The sequence below is a fragment of the Notolepis coatsorum genome (assembly GCF_963971535.1).
Source record: "Notolepis coatsorum genome assembly, chromosome: 20".
NCBI lineage: Eukaryota > Metazoa > Chordata > Actinopteri > Aulopiformes > Paralepididae > Notolepis > Notolepis coatsorum.
In genome coordinates this window covers 70219550-70242749 of record NC_140184.1, presented here as the reverse complement: position 1 = coordinate 70242749, position 23200 = coordinate 70219550, and the positions used below count along the sequence as shown (strand labels likewise).

The following is a 23200-nucleotide window of genomic DNA, read 5'->3' as shown; positions in this document are numbered from 1 at the left end:
TCAATAAATCTAGGTGTTCTAAAATCTATTGCTATTGGTAAGAGAGAGACTATAATAAGTTAGTGTCTCGGAAAACGAGAGCCCTGATCGCAATGGCGGAGTTTTAGGAAGTAAACAAGCAAAATGAGAGCTTCTGATTGGTCATTTGCTTTATTTCCCATGAAACCAGTCACTTCACTCTACTGTGATTGGACCGTTGGCTTGAGTGCAATGTGGGACTTGTAGTTTTTTAACGATTCTCAGCGGAGAAATAAAAAGTACGACTTAGGCTGTCATCAGCAGTTCGCACACCGTGCGCGTAATAGATTTTTGAGGTTCGCACACACATATTTTTAGGGGCATATGCGAGCAATATGGTCGCACTGTAGAGCCCTGTTAGGACTCAAGTACTACACACTGAGGCACACACACTGTTAGGACTCAAGTACTACACACTGAGGCACACACACTGTTGGGACTCAAGTACTACACACTGAGGCACACACACTGTTAGGACTCAAGTACTACACACTGAGGCACACACACTGTTGGGACTCAAGTACTACACACTGAGGCACACACACTGTTAGGACTCAAGTACTACACACTGAGGCACACACACTGTTGGGACTCAAGTACTACACACTGAGGCACACACACTGTTAGGACTCAAGTACTACACACTGAGGCACACACACTGTTAGGACTCAAGTACTACACACTGAGGCACACACACTGTTAGGACTCAAGTACTACACACTGAGGCACACACACTGTTAGGACTCAAGTACTACACACTGAGGCACACACACTGTTAGGACTCAAGTACTACACACTGAGGCACACACACTGTTAGGACTCAAGTACTACACACTGAGGCACACACACTGTTAGGACTCAAGTACTACACACTGAGGCACACACACTGTTAGGACTCAAGTACTACACACTGAGGCACACACATGCCCAGTGTATTGAAATGTCTTGATGTTTTGGAGAGTGGTGATAAAAATGCTTGTTTAGACGGAAATCATTTACTCCGCTCTAAATCGAAGACTGACTACAATGTATGGCATATATCATGACGTTTATCATGCTAGTTAGGGTACCTTCTGTATAGTGCATCTTGTGTATACTGTTTACTATTACTCATAGTATATATTCAGATAAAAATATCTTATTGCCTATATTTATTGTAACATATAATATAACTGATGGGGCATACAGACCCTCATCTTCACCTTTGTCTATTTATTTTTCTCTTTTAATATTCCGTTAATTATATTGTTTACACTGTTTATTTTTTCAAATGTTTATATTCAGATAAAATTGTATTGCCTATATTTATGTCTTTCTACTATTACGCTGCCCATAACTGTACCTCCCCTCCCCCATGCTGCTGTGATGCCCCATAACTGTACCTCCCCTCCCCCATGCTGCTGTGATGCCCAACATAACTGTACCTCCCCTCCCCCATGCTGCTGTGATGCCCCATAACTGTACCTCCCCTACCCCATGCTGCTGTGATGCCCCATAACTGTACCTCCCCTACCCCATGCTGCTGTGATGCCCCATAACTGTACCTCCCCTGCCCCATGCTGCTGTGATGCCCAAAATAAGGAATATCTTATCTTATTTTACGTATTAGTCTAAACTAGGGAGGCAGCACCGATCTGACTTTTTCAGTCCCGATACCGATACCTGGGCTTTGGGTATCGGCCGATACCGAGTACCGATCCGATACCCATTGTTCAATTAATAAACTGTATGCCTCACTGTGTGGAAGAGACTGGGATCATTATTTTGTGCAAGGCAACATCAGGCTTGACTTAAAACATTACTTTCCTAGCTTAGTGAAACAAAATGTAACAAATTAACACAGATATAAATGTACTGAATTGTTATTTATTATAAAAATTAAATAACAAAAAAATTATAATAATAATAATTGTCTCCGATACCCGATCTAGCTATTTTAGTCATATCGGGGCCGATATATCCGATATCAATATCGGATCGGTGCATCCCTAGTCTAAACGCAGCCTCAATTTGCCGCAATGGAGACATACATGTAAAACCAAAAGATAAATACATCAACAACATAATAATAATAATAATAATTTAGGACCTGCTCCGAGGTCATCATAGGTCATATGTTATTATTACATGGCGTTTTAACATTCGCCGAAATGCTTGATTGTGATTGGTCAATAGCGCTCGTCAGAGGTCTGTTATTACTCGATAACGGACCTCTGCCGAGCAATAATGACCGCTGTGCGCAGCTGGACCAATCAAGCCCACTGACACACACTGCTCAGCATATGCACAGCTGCACTCAGTCATCAGTGCAATCAGACCGCGGAGCGACAGAACAGAACTGCGTCTGCATTTGATCTCGTCTTGTCGATGGTGTCAAATGAATTAGGTATATTGTTAGTAAGTTAGCCATGTAATAAGCGGGATAATGTATAGCTATACTCGGTCATTGTCGCAAAATAATTGACCTTCACTGACGTTTAAAACACCTCGGCGAGGCGCCTCGGTATTCTAAACTCCGTGTCGGTCAATTATTTTGCGACAATGACCTCGTAGCTATACATTATCCCTTACTTAACACGTCTGAGTGTCGCAGTAACTATCAAGCTTCTCCCCACGTTTCTACAGAATCATTTGAGCACTTGACCGCTGCCTTTTGCCACTTGGCTGCAACATGGCAGCACATTGGTGACCTCTGTGACGGTGTGTTTCTCTCTACAGCAACCTCTGGTGCAGGTGTCGTCCTGGTGCATAGGAGAGTATGGAGACCTGCTGGTATCTGGACAGTGTGAAGAGGAGGAGCCCATCCAGGTACACAGGGATGATCCCAGCCAAGCACCACCCACACACACACATTTAATACTTTATTTTAATCTATCGGTTAAATTATACATAAGATTCAAGTGATCGAGTTGTTTAACATGGCTTCAAAATTGTTATTGCCTATATTTATTGTAACATATAATATAACCGATGGGGCATACAGACCCTCATCTGCACCTTGTGTAAACGGTTTATTTTTCTCAGATCTTTATATTCCGTTAATTATATTGTTTACACTGTTTATTTTCTCAGATTTTTATATTCAGATCAAATTGTATTGCCTATATTTATGTCTTTCTACTATTACCTTGCCCATACCTGTACGATTCCTTTCCACCTATTCTCAACCTTTGTCTCTGCTGTGTCAAGGGAACTCGATGGCTGACTTATTAAAATGCTGTATGATGATAACATGAGTGATCCATCGTCTGAATGACACTGATGACATCATTTATTTTCTGACGGCATTTATCTTCCTCCAATCGCAACTGTTGCTTCCCTCAGACAAACTTGGAAATCAAATGAAGCCACTAAATTTTCTACATTTTTGGCAAAAATGTTAATAGTCTAATGGAGAACATTATATATCCCCCATGCTGCTATGATGCCTGAATTTCCCCAAGGGGATCAATAAAGAAATATCTTCCTATTGTGAAAATCTGAAACCTGTACGTGGTGCAGTTCAGCTGTGACAAGAAGCCATTCAAAATTGCACCCACCATCGACGTAGATATAACGACCCGCCAACAGTTTATGCATATTAACGACTGGGCGGAACCCATTCCCAGAACAGTTTATACGTTGGAAGGATAGATTACACGGTAGTACTTGATTAAAGATGGCAAACAATTAATTTCATTTGAAAGAAAAAAACGTACAGATGTGTTCCACAGTTTCAAGGAAGTCATGTAAAATTGTTGAAAAGATTCAAACGAAATATGGGAGGAATAGTTCAGATTTTTGGAACCCTAGCCCTATTTCTTACTTAGCAATAATGTTGTTGTATGGTAGTTATTTCTCAGCACAATCCTTGCTAGCTAGCTCCACATACTAGCTCCAGATAATTTGCCACAAACCAATGCCATCTTTTTTGCATTGGTTGGTTTTAGTTGGTGGCTAACTAGCCAGAGCTAGTATGAGGAACAACATGGGATTATGCTGAGAAATTGCCAGTCAACACACGCACACGCACACACACACACTTCACCTCCCTCTCTCTCTTTCTCACTCACTCACTCACTCACTCACTCACTCACTCACTCACTCACTCATATCCACCACCTGAGATCACGGGTTGATGTGCTGGTGTGTCTCCTCTCACCAGGTGACGGAGGATGAGGTTCTGGACGTGCTGGAGGGCCTCCTGGTGTCCAACTTGTCCACTCCCGTCACCCGGGGCTACTCCCTCACTGCCATCATGAAGCTGTCTACTCGCTTCAGCAGTGTGAAGTAAGCATGCACTTTAATCATTGTGCCCAAAACCAAAATGTAAAATGTTCACTTCTCGTAGAGTAGATGAAGTGATGCATTTCTGTAATACACAGGGTATCTGCGTGGTATTAAAAAGTATTACATTCATAATTCTCAATTTAAAGCCTTAAAATGTCTTGCATTTCATTTGAACATGTATTACATTTTTGGAGGAGATGAAATAATATTAAATATGATTCAAGTCGTTGTTTTTTGTTGAGCTACCGGGAGTATGTGTCACTATGTGTTATTTTTTTATTTTGTTTTTGCTAGTATGGTCGTGAAATTGGTATAAAACCTTGCTTTAAGTGGTTTTAGAAAGTCTTAAATGTAACTTGTTGAAACCTGCAGATACCCTGTAATAAAAAGTATTGTTCCTTTTCTCTTTCTTCTGTCTTCAGCCGAATCAAGAAGGTGGTGTCAGTATACGGTAGCAGCATCGACGTGGAGCTGCAGCAGAGAGCTGTGGAGTACAATGCACTTTTTAAGAAATATGACCACATGAGGTGAGCCAGCGGCCTCAACACACAGCTGTCACATTATCAAGAATCAAGAGGTTTATTTGTCCCATACATACCAGGGCATACAGTGAAATGCGGGTGGTCATGCCCGCATTGATTGTGCAAAATACAATAATAAAAATAGACATAGAAAAAAATAAACATAGAAAAAATAAAATAGGTAAGACACAAGATATGCATGGTAAAAAGAAAAAGACATGCTAAGTTCCTGAGAAATTGGTTCCTATATACACTACTATACAATATATAATTTACAATTTTAACTCTTAATGTATCTAACCTATACTGTTGGTACCTCCTTATGAAGACGGATGGAAGTGTAATGGGACAGGATGTTCTTCTGTCACATTCATTTGATCCCTCTTCGCTCTCTCTTCCCGTTTCTCCTATGTTTACCCGGCCCTCCCTCCCTCCCTCCCTCCCTCCCTCCCTCCCTCCCTCCCTCCCTCCCTCCCTCCCTCCCTCCCTCCCCCCCTCCCTCCCTCCCTCCCTCCCTCCCTCCCTCCCTCCCTCCCTCCCTCCCCGTGTTCAGAAGACCATCCAACGAATGGCATTTTAATATTGAATCATGATGTTTCTGATTTAATTTGGGCAACTGAGTTTCAGTAGCAACTCAGCTGAAACTTGGCACAAGGCTAACTAGAGACGTCTACAGGACAGGAGGCGTACTAGAAATGCTATTTAGCAAATATCTTTACACTGAAAAAAGGCATAGATTAAAAAAGATTGATCTCAGGATTTTAAGAATCTATATTGGATCATTCAAATTAAATGATTCAATATAGATATATATATTATTTTTGATATACCGTACTTTTCGCACTATAAGCCGCACTGGACTATAAGCCGCAGGTGTTTTAATGTTTAATTACCATATGTAATTAGCATTGGGACACAATACTGTCAGACAAATAACAAGAATTAACTCATTTACAAGTTGTATTAAGTTTAGCAAATAAGGGAACAGATAAATAACATTTCAATGCAGTCAAAAAAGCAATATTTTGATTTTTACATTTTCGGGTTTGGTCACGTCGAGTCACATATAAGCCGCACCGTTATATAAGCCGCAGGGTCGAAAAATGGGGGAAAAAGCCGCGGCTTATAGTCCGAAAAGTACGGTATTTACTGTGCCCTACCTCCCTCCCTGTGTTCAGAAGACCATCCAACTCAACTGTTGTTGCGAACAGCATTTTAATATTCAATCATGATGTTTTGATCAGCGCACCAGCTGCTGCAGTTCTACACACAGTTATGAACGCAAATGTCTCTGCTCTTTCAACGGCTGACTTATTCAAATGCTGTATGATGATAACATGAGTGATCCATTGTCTGAATGACACTGATGACATGTTTTTTCTCACAGCATTTATCTTACTCTTGGTTCTTTTTTATCTTACTCTTGGTTATTGACAAACTCCGCCCCCCCTTTCTCAATCCTCTAATCGCAACCGTTTGCATTCTGAGGATTTATTTATATCTAAGAAATCTTTGGTGGAAATGTTCGAAACAGTTAAAAAATTAGGTTTGGGAACCTGAACGGAACCCATTCCCTGTTGGTGGAAAAGGCCAAAATGGGTATCGGGGGATCTCTCGCTCTCGCTCTCTCTCTCTCTCTCTCTGAGGAGGAAGGAGCTAGCGAGAAGAGCCTCAACCCCCCCCCCCCCCCCCCCCTATCTACTTTTTCTCCCCTTTTTCTATTTTTCTCCCATCCCAATTTCGTATTATCCAATTCTTCCCTCCCCTGTCTCGAACGTTGCTAGACTATGCCTCCCACTGGTCGGCTGCAGTGAGGACCAAGCCTTGCATCACGTGTCCCCTCCGGTACACGAGAAGGCAGCCGTCGCATCTTTTCACCTGTACAGCGCAATCTCTCAGTGGCGAGGAGTAATGCGTGGGAGGCTCACGCTGCCCCCGATACTTCCTGATTCTGCTGTACAGGCGCACCAACCGACCTGTAGGAGTCGCTGTCCACAACGTCCGATCCCCACCCACCGGCTTTCCCACCCCCTAATACTGCCAATTGTATTAGTATGAACGACCAGCCAAGCCGGAAGCAACGCCGAGAGCTGGGTTCCAACCCAGCATCTCCTGCGTTAGTGGCGAGCCAACCCCCCCCCCCAACTTTAAATAATAATCAATAATCAAAATAATGCTTATAACCTGTAGTTTTTAGCTAGATGTGTTAGATTCCTCTATTTAAAAACTCTTCTTTCAATATTCATCGGTTTACGATGTAACATTCATCTTTTCCTGTATCTCCCCCTACAGGTCTGCTTTGCTAGAGCGAATGCCCATCATGGAGAAAAGCTCTTCTAATGGCCCCACAGAAGTCGTTCAAACCAACGGGGAGACAGAGCCCTCGGTTTTGGACACAAAACACCCGCCCCCTGTCACACAGCCTCCGAATCAGGTGAGGGGCCGTCTGAGTAATGGGAAGTCAAATCAGCTTTTGTTCTTGATATTGATTTAAAACGCTGTATGATGATAACATGAGTGATCCATCGTCTGAATGACACTGATGACATCATTTATTTTCTGACTGCTTTTATCTTCCTCCAATTTTAAGAGGTTAATTCTAAATAGTTTTAAGATTTTTGAAAAAGTATTTAGTTGGAAAACAATGCAGTTAAGCAAAACAAAATCTGATGAAAGTAATGTATGATTGTAGCAGTATTATTAAAGGCCTGTTCCTTGTTCTCCAGGCTAATGATTTGTTAGACCTGCTGGGTGGTAATGATGTAGTGCCAGTCATCCAGACCACCATGCCCACCAAGCCAGCATCAGCTGGGGGAGAGCTACTGGATCTGTTGGGGGACCTCTCACTTTCTGGTAGAAGGCTCGCTTTATATCTCTCCTTACGCATTGCTCCCTGCCCCGCTGCTGACATTGTGCAAAAAAATGTAACTGTTGTAGAATATACACTGTATACGTGTCCTGCTTGAGGCAGTCATGAATCACAAATCAAATTGTCTTGCTCCACAATAGTCATAAAGCCAGTCTGTATTGACCATATTCACATGGTGGCCATTTTGCTCTTATGTCACGCTCGGGTTGGGATTCCTTTCCACCCATTCTCAACCTTTGTCTCGATGGCTGACTTATTAACACATCCACCGCCAAAAACGGCTTACAAGGTTTCAAGGTCATGCGAATTCCGCCATTCCACGGCGTACGATGTTATTGAGATCATATTTCATTTTTTCGCCATGGTATTCATAATTCCCTCACCCAGCCTCGGCTGAGACAGTGGGACTCGGCATAACCGTGCAACGCTTCAATACTGCCGCCTGGTGGATGATCGGGTGAGTTACAACCGGAAATGGATCTCTGGTGATCTCCGTGCATCTGGGAAATGCGTCCGGCAGGCACATATTGTTGCGGGACTCTAGACACACATCCGTGTATATGGATCGCTGCCATAACTCAATAATCAATATGATTTGGGCGTTTATTTCGCCATACAAACCGGAAATGGATCTAGTCGATCGCCATCAAATTGGGATCTTTTTCCTCCAGTCTCATCGGCGAACGGTAAGAGGACAGTAACGTTACTTTCAGCGTGATTGTTTATTATTATTAATGCAAACTGCTCTGATCAATATATCACCCATACTACATAAAGCATTTACTGACGATCACGGAATTATAAACGACCCCCCGTTCATCCGCGCATGATGAGTCATAACGTTTAGGATCATGTACAGTTGAAATTTTTAATATAGCGTGTATCGGCAACAAACGGCAGTTGATAATCTATATATGCGTTTATGCCTATAACTCACGTTCTAGGAATTACTGCAGAAAACGATAAAAACATATTTATATTCTAGACGGTATTTTCGTATGAATATATGAATGAAAAAGTATAACGTTCCTACATCCTGAACGATAGATAATCGATGTTGAATGGGCCATAGTAATGTCAATTTAGCAATACAATTTAAAAAGTTATAGCCCTGCAAAGAAGGTGAACATCTCCATAGGCTTAGAGTGGTATGAGAGGGGCAAACTGCGTGGCAGTTAATGTGTTAAAAAGCTGTATGATGATAAGTATGTATGATGAGTGATCCATCTTTTTTTTTATCCACTTTTTCTCGTTATTTTTCAATTTTTCTCCCATCCCAATTTCGCCTCGTCAATTCTCCCTTCAATTCACCCCTCCTCTGTCTCGAACATTGCTAGACTATGCCTCCCACTGGTCGGCTGCAGTGAGGACCAAGCCTTGCATCACGTGTCCCCTCCGGTACACGAGGAGGCAGCTGTCGCATCTTTTCACCTGTACAGCGCGATCTCTCAGTGGCGAGGAGTAACGCGCGGGAGGCTCACGCTGCCCCCGATGCTTCCTGATTCTGCTGTACAGGCGCACCAACCGATCTGTAGGAGTCACTGTCCACAACGTCCAATCCCCACCCACCAGATTTCCCACCCCTAACACTGCCAATTGTGTTAGCATGAACGACCAGCCAAGCTGGTAGCAACGCAGAGAGCTGAGCTCGAACCCAGCATATCCTGCGTTAGTGGCGAGCGCCTTGCCCACTGCGCCACTTAGCCGCCCTGAGTGATCCATCTTCTGAATGACACTGATATCATTTATTTTCTGACAGCATTTATCTTCCACCAATAGCAACTGTTGCTTCCCTCAAACGAAGCCACTCTATTTAAAAAATGTTGGCACAGATTTTAATAGTCTAATTAGGGCTGGGCGATAAAACGATAACGATAAATATCGCGATAAATTATTTCCTCGAAATAAACATGAAACGTGGTCGCAAAGTTTCGATATATCGATTTTCCAAGTTTGGCTCCGTTCAGCCTCGGCTCAGCACACTCACTAACAACAACCAACGTTACGTGATGACGTGCTTTACGCACCACAGCTCAGGACTCAAGGCTGCTAGGATACTTAGCTTGCACGGCGCTATTTTATATATTTACGTGCCGAGTATGTATGTGACGTGAATTCTGATGCCACGGTTATAATAGTGTGTGGTATACGGTGGACGTCGTTGCAATGTATTGTAAAGTATTTTAGGGATATTTATTTAGTACATTGTCATGGGATACACTGCTCGCTCTGGCTAACTGCTAACGTGCGCGGACTGATGACGACATCAACTCGAGACATTCACAGCAGAAAAACAAGTCTATTAATAGCCCGTCCATCGGCGCCGGGCATAAGAAGTTAATTAAACTTGACAGACATTATATCGACGATAATTATCCATATCGAGTTATATGAAAATTATTTTATTTTATCGCGATAACGTTTTTGGCCATATCGCCCAGCCATGGAGAAAACTATATATTGTTTTACTAAGGTCTAAGGCATGACTATAAAATGTTCCACTGTTGACTAAAAACATACCTCTTCAAACAATATCTTATATAATATATATTATATAATAATAACCTTCTTACTGTCTGTACTATTATGTACCCTACTACTATGCTACTATACTACTACCTAGCATAAGTCTATACTACTAAGTATGCACTCAAGAGTGTAACAGAGTGTAAGATCAGCATTATTTGACAAACAATGCCACTGACCCTTGGCTGCCAGAGATGTACCCCTCCTGCTGACTTGTTGTTCACAATCTGTAACTCGCTCAGGTTGGGATTCCTTTCCACCCCGTTAGGGCGTGACATAAGAGGAAAATAGCCGCCTTGTGAATATGGTCAAGTGTGTGTGTCTTAGTACCCTCGTATGTTGCTTCCCTCCCCCAGGTGGTCCTGCCCCTGCCCCCTCTGTGCCCACCTCCCAGCCCCCTTTCCTCCTCGACGGCCTCTCCTCACAGCCCCTGTATAATGACATAGCACCTGCAGGTGAGCTTCCCCCTCGCCGGTCCTCTCCCCAAATGTAGTTTGATGACAACCATGTACTTACTGTATGCTATTATGAATGCACTGATACCATTTACCTTTTCTTTAATATTATATATAAGTCCAGACTGAATGACAGTGTGGACGGTTTATCACAGCAGTTGCCTGACATAGGGCCTATTCTCAACCTTTGTCTCTGCTGTTTCAAGGGGACTCGATGGCTGACTTATTAAACTGCTGTATGATGATAACATGAGTGATCCATCGTCTGAATGACACTGATGACATCATTTATTTTCTGACAGCATTTATCTTGGTTTTTGATCTCAAACTCCACCCTCTTTTCTTTGATCCTCCAATCACAACTGTTGCTTCCCTCAGACAAACTTGGAAATCAAACGAAGCCACTCTATTAAAAAAACGTTGGCACACAATTTAATAGTTAATGTAGAAAAGTATAAACTTTTTTACTCCTAATTGAACCATCGACTAAAAACGCATCTTTAAACGATATCTGAAAACTACTCACTTAAATTCTTTTTTGCTATTATGTACCTTACTACTATGCCTATACTAGTACATATAATGCTAATATTTCTATACTACTATGCACACTCAAGTTTGACACTATTTGGCGAACAATGCCACTGACTCTTAGCTGCCAGAGATGTACCCCTCCTACTGACTTTGAATTTGTAAATCGCTTTGGATAAAAGCATCAGCTAAATTACTAAATGTAAAAGTAATGGATCACATTGGTATGTCTCTTGGTAATGTGATACATTTCTGTAATAGAATTATTGTTCTTTTTATTTTCCTTTTCTCTTTTTCTTATGATCTCTAGACTCTGGTTCTTGCCTTACAGGTATCCCTCCTATGACGGCGTACAACAAGAATGGCCTGAAAATAGAGTTCACGTTTGAGAGAGCCAACCCCAATCCAAACATAGCCGTCATCACCATCCATGCCTCCAACTCCACCGAGGCAGAGATGACAGACTTTGTTTTCCAGGCTGCAGTACCAAAGGTAAGGAGGAACCATCTGGGGTTAATTTGAGAACGCTCTTAATGTTACACTTGTAATCTGTATCCGCCGCCTTCATTTGTGCTAAGCTAGGCTAGCTTGCAGCCGGATAGTTTTCTACTGAACGCACGGAGAGGAAATTGGTATCGATCTTCTTGTCCGACTCTGGAGAAGACGGTAAGCGTGTTTCCTATCATGTTGGCGTGTTCCTTTTAACTGTGAAACATTCCAGAACAAAATGGCATTCGCTATTACAGGGCGAAAACCTACCCCAAATCAAACAGAGTTTCAATGTTATTTCCATGGCCGCGGAAAACTCAATCAATGTTAGTGAACATGAGCTACTCTCCCAAAGTCAGAGACCAGAGAAGTAAGGCTCAAAATGGTGATGTCATGTGATCGGGTATAAAGTCTGGAGCTACTCTATTGACCATGAATAGGAGACAAATTTTGTGGACCCACAGAATCTTGAGTTCTTTTTTATACCCAAATGAGCTTTATTCTATAATGGCGTTCTGAGCCCTGAAACGGAACATTAACACTTTCACTGCCCAAGCTTAATTCCTTTTTACCTCCTTGAATGCCCAGCACCACTTCAATGTTAACGTTAATATCGCCTAATCTATGTTTTAAATTATGGCTATGTGTCTAATCTGCCCGTCGCTTATCAAAGACTCATTTTCCAGTCAACATTGTCGTAGCAGATTGGTTTTTTATCGCTTCATTTCCGTTTGAGAGCATTTTGAAAAGCACTCGTTTTGAGGTAAAAAACAGCCCATTCTGGGCCATTCTGTGATAATCGTCTTTTACTGGAATATTCCAGAACGTTGATATTTGTCTGCCTATTTATGAATCGTTTTCAAATAAACGCTAGATGATCAATATTATACGTACACGCACGCCCATTCGAGCCGCGCGCTGATAATAGCCGTTTTCATTTCCTCATGGATTTTACAGTGAAACCGATAGAGCCCATTTCACAAAACAGCTTATATCTTCATCAAAACGAGTCTGATTATCCTAACACTGATAACATAGATTCCTTACCTGACATCAGATGGTATCCAACTGGTATATTCCAATTCCTGATCACCATTAGAAAAAATCGATAATTGTATAGATCTAACGTGTATACAGGAGAGTACAGGATTTTTTTCCCCATCCATTTTCATTGAGTCCATTCCAAAATCCCTGATGTCATCTGGGAGACGATAGGGGGTGCTTTTTTCCACATCTGATCGCCGGCGGCTCTTGGGTAGGCTAGGGTAGGCTTGCGTGATGCAATATGATTTCAGATCGCTAAAAAAAATAATAAAAATAAATTCAGATAAATCTCGTGAGTGGCTTTCAACGTAACTATTATAAATCCGAGAAAACTCGTGAGTGGCAATCAAAGTGTTAACACTTTGATCGCCGGGGTTAAATTCATAATTTACCATCCCTCGCCAGCCCTATTTAACATGGAGAAGTTCCCCTTCTTTGCAGGGCTATAACTTTTTTAATTGTATTGCTAAATTGACATTACTATGGCCCATTCAACGTCCTATATCTATTGTTCAGGGTGTAGCAACGTTATACTTTTTCATTCACATATTCATACAAAAATACGGTCTAAAGTATAAGTATGTTTTTATTGTTTTCTGCAGCTTTCTCCAGAACTTGATTTATAGCCCCAAATGCATTATATTGATGATCAAATACAGTTTGATAGGAATCTGTGCGAGATAAAAAACAATAATTCAACTGGACGTGCTTCTAGGAGTTACTAAGTATGATCTGATGTTGACCGGATGGGCCGGGGGTCGTTTATAATTCCGTGGGCAACGTTATATCATTCATCTAGTGTGGGTGATATGATCATTAGAGCAGTTAGTAAAGAACACGTTGAAAAATAACGCTGGATCTTACCGTATCTTCCTCGCGCCGTTGGACGATGAGCGTGGAACTGAAATATTCCTATTATGGGATGTAGAAATACCCGATCCATTTCCAGGTTGTATAATAGTATATACGTCCAAATCATGTTGTTTATCGAGTTATTTGCAACCGATCGACATCCAGTGTGTCAAGATGGAGTCCTGCTAATGATAGCGAGTGCCCGGACGAAATATGGGTGAGCGCCACTTCATCCATCACTTCCTGTTTGGGCGAGCGGCCGATCGGCCACCAGATGGCGCTCTTGAACCGTTGGAGAGTTGAGAGGGGCTCACCAGTACATATAATGTCTCCGGGGGAGAAATATGATTTCGATCACAGATTTTTGAAATATTGATATCAAAGACGCTGTCCAGCGTCTTCGGCAGAATAAGCATGGCGGGGAAAGACGCTGCACAGCGTCTTCGGCGATTAAAGTGTTAAGGGGGTGCAGACTAGTGGTCTGCAAGGGCCTTGAAATAAAGCCCGAGCCCTGCCCGAGCCCGTGAACTTCAGGCCCTGCCCGAAAATAAGCCCGACTGTAAATAATATTTTAAGCCCTAGCCCGCTGAAAACCCGAAAAAATTTATTATTATTATTATTATTAAAATATAAATTTTTTTGTATTTGTTTTAAATATTCGAAACACGGTTTTATATGAACGTAATAAATAAACAAAACTAAGAAGCATTTACATAGCCTGTTTCGCAATGCCGTCTCTCCCAGTGCTCGCTTATATCTCTGACTCACACATCAGCCTCGTAAAACGTATTGAAGGCTATAGAATCTTCTTTGACACACACACACACACACGACACACAATAGCCTACTCAGTCAAACAAACAAACAGAAAACAGAAATCAGATTTCGAGCAGAGCAACGTAATGAAAATCACAACAAAACGGGTAGCGAGTCGAGACCCAGCAAATAATAACATCACTCACCAGACGTCAGCAACGCGTTGAACACCGTTAACACTTTCAGCGCCACGCCTGGTTTTCCGTTTTACCGCTTGAATGCCACCATCGGCGCCAATGTTAACGTTAATATCGTCTAATCTATGTTTTATGAGTGTGTCTAATATGCCCATCGCATTATCAAAGACTATTTTCCAGTCAGTGCTGTGAAGGCAGATTGTTTTTTTATCGCGTCGTTGCCGTTTCAGAGCAGTTAGAAAAGCCCCCGTTTTGATATAAAAAACAGCTCATTCTGGAGCATTCTATGAAAATCGTCTTTTAGTGGAATATTCCACAACGTTGATATTCGTCTGCCTGTTTTCAAATAAACGCTAGATGATCAATATTATACGTGCACGCACGCACATTACGGCCGCGCACTGATAATCGCTCCGTTGATTTCCTCACGGACTTTTACAGTGAAACCGAAAGAAGACATTTCACAAAACAGCTTATAACTTCATCAAACTTACTCTGATTATCCTAACACTGATAACATAGAGTCCTTACCTGACATCAGATGGTATCCAACTGGTATATTCCAATTCCTGATCACCATTCGAAAAAATCGATACGTGTATGGATCCAACGCGATACAGTAGAACTCCATGATCCGCGGGGATCTGAGGCTCCAGAATTAACTCTAGTAACCCCGGCTGGAACAGTGAACTGGAAAATGTGGAGTACCGGATTTTTTTCCCCATTCATTTTCATTGAGTCCATTCCAAAATCACTTATGTCATCTGGGAGACGACAGGGGGCGCTTTTTTCCACAGTGATCGCCGGCGCCCCTCGGCTATACTCGGGTAGGCTCGGGTGATGCAATAATTTTTCAGATTGCAAAAATAAAAAAAATCCGGGAAATCTCGTGAGTGGCATGCAACCACCTATAAAAAAAACCAGAGAAATCTCGTGAGTGGCACTCAAAGTGTTAACAAAACCGGCTACATACATCCCAAGAACAAATTAAAACGTTCGCCAACTGGCTATATTCCAACACAACCAATCGAGTTGAACTTGTCCCCTAGCTGAGTTCTCCCTGCGCGCTGCAGTAATTACATCCAAATGTTTCTCTGGCGCAAAAGAGAAAGCGAATCTTAAAACGAAGGTTATCCTATAACCCTAGTTATATGAAAAAAAAAAAAAAAAAAAAACGCAATAAAAACGGCGGTGCCCGGGCCCGGCCGAGCCCGAATTATTTATTAAAAAAAAAGCCCTACCCAGCCCGAACCCGCCGGGCCCCGTCGGGCCTGGGCAAGGTTGCAGTGCACTAGTGCAGACCAGAGAGAGACTTTCATCTTGTTTACATCCGGGTCCCCCATTTTCAATTCATCATAACATATATGACACACATGTAGGGCTGTCCCCGACTAAGGATTTGGATGGTCGACTATGATTGGCCAAAATGTGCCGTTATTCGACTATTGGTTGAAAAAAAAAAAAGTACAATTTTTTTTTTTTTTTTTTTTTTTTATCATTCCATTTGGGCTGTGGGGGTGCTTAATGTCTGAAGGAGTCGACTGAAGGCTTCTTGTCCTCTGCAAAAGCATGCAATTGGTCCACTGATGGATACATCTTAATATTTGTCTAGTCTGTGTGTTCATTAGATGGGTGAAATCCTCTTTTAGTGTCTCTGTGCCTGTTTTCGTAGGCAGTTAGCCTCTGGTATGCATGCCATTGGCCGCTATGAAAACCAGAGACAAAAAATGCTCTGAACTTCATAAAAGTCAGACAAAGCTTTCCAAAAGCTCAAACGGTGAACTCCAAGCCCACGTGGTTGAACTAAAAATCCAAAGAAACAGACTAAGAAATGACGTAAACACCATGATCAGAACCGCAAAAAGAAATTTCATCAACGACAAAACTGAGGAAAACAAAAACAAACCCCGCGAACTTTGGAAATTACTCTATAATCAACTAGGCTGCAGTAAAAAACTTAAAACCAGATTCTCAAACATAAACATAAAGACGGACAACACGCTCATCACAGACAAGCTGGATGTAGCCAATTACTTAAACATCTTCTTCACAAACATAGCCACAACACTGGTAAACAAACTACCCTCCCACTCAGGGCATTATGGGGTAGAACACATAGTAGCATACTACAAAAACCTAGGGGTCCACAAAGACGACTTCAAACTTGAAATGGTAACAACCGATGAGGTACTCAAAAAAATTGAGCGCCCTCCAACCTAACAAGGCCACTGGCCATGACAACATCCCCTCCAAATTCCTCAGACGCAGCAGCCGCCATCACCCCAGTCATCACACACATAATAAACCTCTCTATAAAACAGGGGCACGTCCCCAAGGACTTCAAAATTGCGAGAGTGACCCCTCTACACAAAAAGGGCAGCAAATTAGACCCAGGCAACTACCGCCATGTTTCTATTCTTACCTCCATCTCGAAAGTCATGGAGAAAATAGTCTATGAACAGGTCGAAAAGTACTTGGCGGAAAAAAAATCTAATCTACGAATTCCAATCTGGCTTCAGAACGTCCCACTCCACTGACACATGCCTCCTCTATTTGAACGACCACATAAAACAAGAGGTGGACGCGGGCAAATACTGCGGCATGGTCATGCTGGACCTACAAAAGGCCTTCGACACTGTCAATCACTCCATTCTAATGGACAAGCTAAAAGCAATTGGTTTTTTTTTTTTTTTTTAATTTTTTTATTATTGCAAAACAAAACTTATTAAAAGTCAGTACTCAACACACAATGTATAATGAAACTTTCAGTAAAGGTGGTTAAAATATATGCAAGTACAGAAACAGGATAAAACAAAAATAGTCAATAATAACATTTTAACCGTATACCGTGTATATCCAGCGAAGTTACAATTATATATAAATGTTAGTATATAATATACCCCGAATACCTATTTTCTAAAACCCTACACACATATGCTCCAGCTCAAATCCCCCCCTCCCGGACCCCCTCTTGGATAGTACCTCCATTATCCCTCACTCCTAACCAGACATCACCATTATAGGCTAGCTTTTATTCTCTCCACCACTTCTAACCACATTAACATTTTGGATTCATTGAGCCCCAGAATTCTTGCTGTTGATATTTCTTGATATATCACATCAAGATATGTAAGAAACCACACTTTCCGGCACATTTTTTCCGGTTGAAACCAACGTGATGCAATCAGTTTTTTTGCTACTGTGATACCCGATAAAACCAATCTTTTTAGTTGTGGGTTCACTGCAAACTCAAAAACATCATTCAATAGCAATACCGCGGGGTGTACAGGTATATTCCAAAATACGAGTATTGATAATTGTTGGGACACATCTTTCCAGAATGCCTTAACTGGTGGGCAGTCCCAATACATGTGCATAAATGTTCCTTCGTCCCCATTTGTACATTGGGAGCATTTGGAGTCTTGTATAAGCCCCATTTTGCACAGCCTTATAGGAGTCAAGTATGTCCTGTGAATATAGTTCAGATTGATTTGTTGATGATCCGGGTTCCTTGATGTAAGTCGGACATTTGCCCAGGCTCCTTGCCAATCAAAGTCATTTTCCAGGTCTGGTATATCCCTCCTCCAGACATTGTCTAGTTGAAGGGTTTCGTACGAGGACGTTAGTAATTGATAATAAAAACCTGATACAAAACCTCCCATTGTATCTCTTTCATAGAAAAATTTGTGGTATCTGTGGTGTTCAATTGGTATGTGTAATGGAACACCGTGAGATCTCATACAAAGTCGTAACTGTATGTAAAAAAGCCATGTGGACTCGGTGAGGTTAAACTTTATGCATATTTCGACATAACTACAGAGGCCCTTGTTATTAAAAATATCCCCTAATGAGTGTATGCCTCTTTCTTCCCATACAGGGAATCTTATAGGTCGTTTTCCCATTAAGAGAGCATTGTTATTGAATATGGGAGTGTGATTATGCCATACTTGATTGTTAGGAAATTTCCTTTGTGTTTCCCGCCATGTCCTGATTGCATGGGTTATTATTGGGCCAAATTCTCGCTCACAATGCTTGATTGAAAGTTTAGTGTATGCTATGTCTTTCAATCTCTGTGGGGCTACTATGTTTTCTTCTAATTTTCTCCAAGATACCAAAGCCTCGGGGTCAAACCATATCTTCTTCAATGGTCTTAATGTGAAGGCATTAAAATATTGTAAAAAATCTGGGACTGCCATGCCACCGTCTGCTTTACTTCTCTGTGCGGTGGATCTTTTTATGCGAGGTGGTTTGTTATTCCAAATAAATTTGTATGTGGAGGTTTGTAATCTTTTCCAGTAGCCCTCTGGAGGAGGTAACGGAAGCATTGAGCTGAAGAAATTGATTCTTGGTAATACATCCATCTTAACTATTGATACCCTTGCCTGTACTGAGTTTTTAAGTTTTGCCCACCTGTCCAGGTCGTCCTTGATTTTGTTCTGTATTTTTGTGTAATTGTGCTTCACCGTTTGTCTTATGGTGGGGAATATTTCCACTCCCAAGCATCTGAAATGTTTTACCATCGGTATCGCACCTGGGAGGGTTGTATCTTTTTTTGCAGGGGTGTTAAGTGGAAGGAAAGCCGACTTCGGCCAATTTATCTTAAATCCCGATAAATCACCAAAGTTCTCAATCAACTTGAGCAGATGAGGCAATGTGGTGTTGGGGTTTTGCATGAACAATATTACGTCGTCCGCATATAAACTAATTTTTTGTTGTGTGCCCTTGATTACGATTGGTTCTATGGATTGGGATTGTCTTATATATTGTGCTAAAGGCTCTAATGATAAATTGAATAGTCCGGGACTAAGAGGGCAACCCTGTCTGGCAGAGCGTGATACCGGAAAGATTTTGGAGATGATTGTGCCTGTTGTAATCATGGCCGATGGGTCCTTGTATAGTACTTTAATCATATCAATGAAACCTTTTCCTAACCCCATCCTTTCCAATACTGCCCATAGAAACGACCATTCCAACCTGTCAAATGCTTTCATAGCATCCAGGGATAGTATCGCCTTAGGTGTGATGTCCTCTTTGTCTGTATCTAGTACGTGCAGTATTCGCCTTATGTTATCATTGATCAGGCGACCTTTTATGAAGCCTGTTTGGTCCGTATGAACTAAAGACGTCATATGCTTTTGCAATCTGATGGCTAATATCTTAGAGTACAGTTTGACATCGGTTCCGAGGAGGCTTAAAGGACGGTAACTACCGCATTCAGTGGGGTCTTTATCTTTTTTGTGAAGAACTGAAATGAGTGCGGTATTTTGGTGTTCAATGAAGCTTCCCTCTTTGACTGAGTATAAGATCATATTTAGTAATAAGGGTCCAAATATGTCCCAGCAAGAAATGTACATTTCTGATGGGATACCGTCAATTCCCGGAGCTTTGCCGTTTTTCATTCCGGATATGGCCTTCTTGAGTTCTTCTAATGTGATCGGTACTTCTAACTGTTTAGCGTCTTCATCCGTAAGTTTAGGGAGAGTAATTTGATTAAGATATGTGTCTAATTTGTCTTGATCAAAGGTCGTTTCTGAGTTATATAAATCGGAGTAGAATTCTTTGAATGTATCGTTTATTATTTTGGGTTCTGTTACTAGAGCTTGTTGTTTCCTAATGGCAGTTATATCTGCAAATTTTGCATTAATTCTTAGTCGCATGGCTAATAGGTGACTAGGTTTAGAACCTTGGAAGTACTGCTGTTGTCTAGTGCTGCGTATTTGCAATTCCGATTTTTGTCTGTACATTGCTTTGATCTCGGTCTTTAGAATGTTAACTTGGTTATCTAGTCTAGTAGAGTTGTTGTATTTTAAAGAATTAAAAAGCGTTGAGTAAAGCGTTTCCATTTCAGACAGTTTTGTGTTTTGATTTTTGCGCAATATGGAGGTAAATCTATCCGAGAAATCCTTGATCATATTCTTTACCGACATCCATAATATTCTGGGATCTTGCACCGAGTTAGCATTATCTTGTAGGAATACTGTGAGAGCTTCTTTAATTTGTGTAATGAATTCCTTGTTGTTAAGCAGCATCGAATTAAAACGCCATCTGGGGGCCCGGGTAGATAGTGTACCAAATGTTGCTTTCAGGATTAAGTAGCAGTGATCTGATAGCGCATTGGGTGTCATTTCCACTTCGTATTTATCAAATATTCTCGGGGATGCAAAGACGTAATCAATTCTGGATAGTGTGTTGTGTCTCGCCGAACGACAGGAGTACTTGCGGGTCATGGGGTTAAGTGAACGCCATAAATCAGTTACTCCTGTTGATTTCGACCAATCTTTTAATGCTTTAGATGAATTCTTTTGTTCGCTGGAGAAGGAAAGGTAAGTTTTGTCCATCCTTGGGTTCCAAATGGCATTAAAATCCGCACCTATTATGTATGAGTACTCGGGATGGTTTAACATTTCTCCTGTTAGTGAAGTGAAGAAACCCACTTCGTACAAATTCGGGGCATATACCGCTGCCAATGCAATTTTCCTGTTATTGTGTATAATCCTAGCTATAGTTATGCGCCCCTCAGCATCCGACCATACCCCTTTCAATTCGATATTTAATTTGCGTCTGACGACTATGGCTACCCCTCTAGTTCTCGTAGCAAAAGAAGAGTGACCAATATTATGGTATATGTTATCCGCTAACGTATTTATGTCTCCCTCTAAAATGTGCGTTTCGCTTAATAGTGCCACGTCCACATGTTCTTTTTTCATCAGTGTAAACACGCTTTTGCGCTTGTGTTGTTTGTTTATCCCACGGGTGTTCCATACCATTATATTCAAACTAGCCATAGTCTATGCATGTTTTCGTGTAGTTTTTGGTAATGTTTCTGGAGTATGAAGCTACAATAGATGCACATCCAATTAATGAGGTCCCGTTGAGAGCTGAGCTTAAAAACATATATATATACAAATAAAAATCCCCTATTTTCCCCTCTCCCAGAAAGTCGAACATGCCTGTGTTCCAAGAACACATCCTCCGCGATTGACTTTCTCCCATGGTCCACCGGATTGCCCAACCTGAGCATTGTAATCCTAATTTTCCTATGCTCATTGCCATAGGATCTAACATTTCCATTCTATTGCAATAGAATGGCGCTTTTGGTCTTGCACCTTCCCTTACTATAATGAAGTATTGTGATAAATAACCTAAAGATAAAAATAAAAAATAAAATAAAAAGAGAATAAACCTTTATCGACATATTCCTTTGAACCCTCCACCAACGTGTGGGGGGAAAAAAAAGGAAAAGATTGTAGATCAGTATTGACACCTTAATGTGAAGAACATTGGAAAAGAATAATGTAAGTTACAATATATTTAAAAAATATATAGTAATATTGACACCTTAATGTGAAGAACATTGGAAAAGAACAATGTAAGTTAAATTATATTTAAAAAATATAGAGTGATGAGAAGAAAAAATTTAATAAAATAAAAATCAATGGAAAGATATAGATAAGGAATAAGAGATAAATAATTATCAACGTGGAGAAGCCACTAGAACCGATTTAACTGATTAGATAAGATAGAAAAGCAGCGCCTTTTAGCGCTTCAATGTGCCTTTAATGGAGTGATTACTTAAATTGTTAGAATAACCTTGCTGTGCTCATACGTTTATGTGTGGATAATTTTAAAGTATTATTAAGGGCTGATTGCACTTCATTTAATTTATTATGAAGCAATTGGTTTTGATAGCTTATCAGTGAGCTGGATGCAATCCTACCTGGAGGGGAGAGAACAGATGGTAGAGGTAAACGGTACTCTATCCCCCCCCCTCACAGTGAGCTGTGGTGTTCCACAAGGAAGCATACTAGGACCGCTACTCTTCCTAATTTATGCAAATGACATGTCGTCAGCCTGTGACTGCAACTTGTTCCTGTTTGCGGACGACTCAGCCCTGCTGGTCTCTGACAAGAACAAATTGCAGGTTGAAAAAACCCTCAGCACGGAACTAGGCAAAATCTGCATATGGCTCGCTGATAACAAACTATCATTACACATGGGCAAAACAGAGTCCATTCTCTTCGGTTCAAATAACAAACTCAGCAAGACCGACGGATTCTCAGTTACAGTGGGTGACAATATTGTCACAAGGAAAGACGAAATTACCTACCTGGGTTCCATCCTAGAGGCAAATCTTTCCTGTGACAAAATGGCATCCAATGTAATAAAAAAAGTCAACCAACAAACTAGATTCTTGTACCGGATCTCCTCTCTGGTAAACAAGAATACCCTGAAGACTCTGGCAGGAGCACTCATTCAAGGGTACTATGACTATGCGTGCACCTCATGGTACCAAAGCACCTCAAAGGCGCTTAAAACAAAATTACAAACATCACAAAACAAACTGGTCAGACTACTACTTGACCTGAACCCCAGAACCCACCTCACCCCTGCCCACTTTGCCAACCTAGGATGGCTTAGAGTAGACGACAGAGTACAGCAACTTGCAATGGGCCTGGTCTACAAGATACACTATACGACCGGGGTGCCCATGTACATGTCAAAATACTTCCCAAAGGTCAGTGAATACCACAACCACTACACCAGAGGAAGCTCAACAAATCATGTTAAACCCAGATTCGGCTCAAACAAGGGACTAAACACGTTTCGCAATTATGCCACAACAATGTGGAACGCCCTACCCAAAGCTGTAAAGGAATGTGAATCCCTGCCCAC

General features: G+C 41.4%; 1 protein-coding gene across 1 annotated transcript in view; it reads left to right on the top strand.

The window, feature by feature from the left end:
* ap1g1 (adaptor related protein complex 1 subunit gamma 1) overlaps positions 1-23200 on the top strand; it is a 146564-nt gene that overhangs the window by 113710 nt on the left and 9654 nt on the right. Inside the window, exons 15-21 of the mRNA XM_084337690.1 lie at positions 2737-2826; positions 4163-4287; positions 4710-4814; positions 7101-7242; positions 7535-7661; positions 10560-10658; positions 11521-11681. Coding sequence (XP_084193816.1) covers positions 2737-2826; positions 4163-4287; positions 4710-4814; positions 7101-7242; positions 7535-7661; positions 10560-10658; positions 11521-11681 — 849 coding nt within the window. The remainder of the gene's footprint in view (positions 1-2736; positions 2827-4162; positions 4288-4709; positions 4815-7100; positions 7243-7534; positions 7662-10559; positions 10659-11520; positions 11682-23200) is intronic.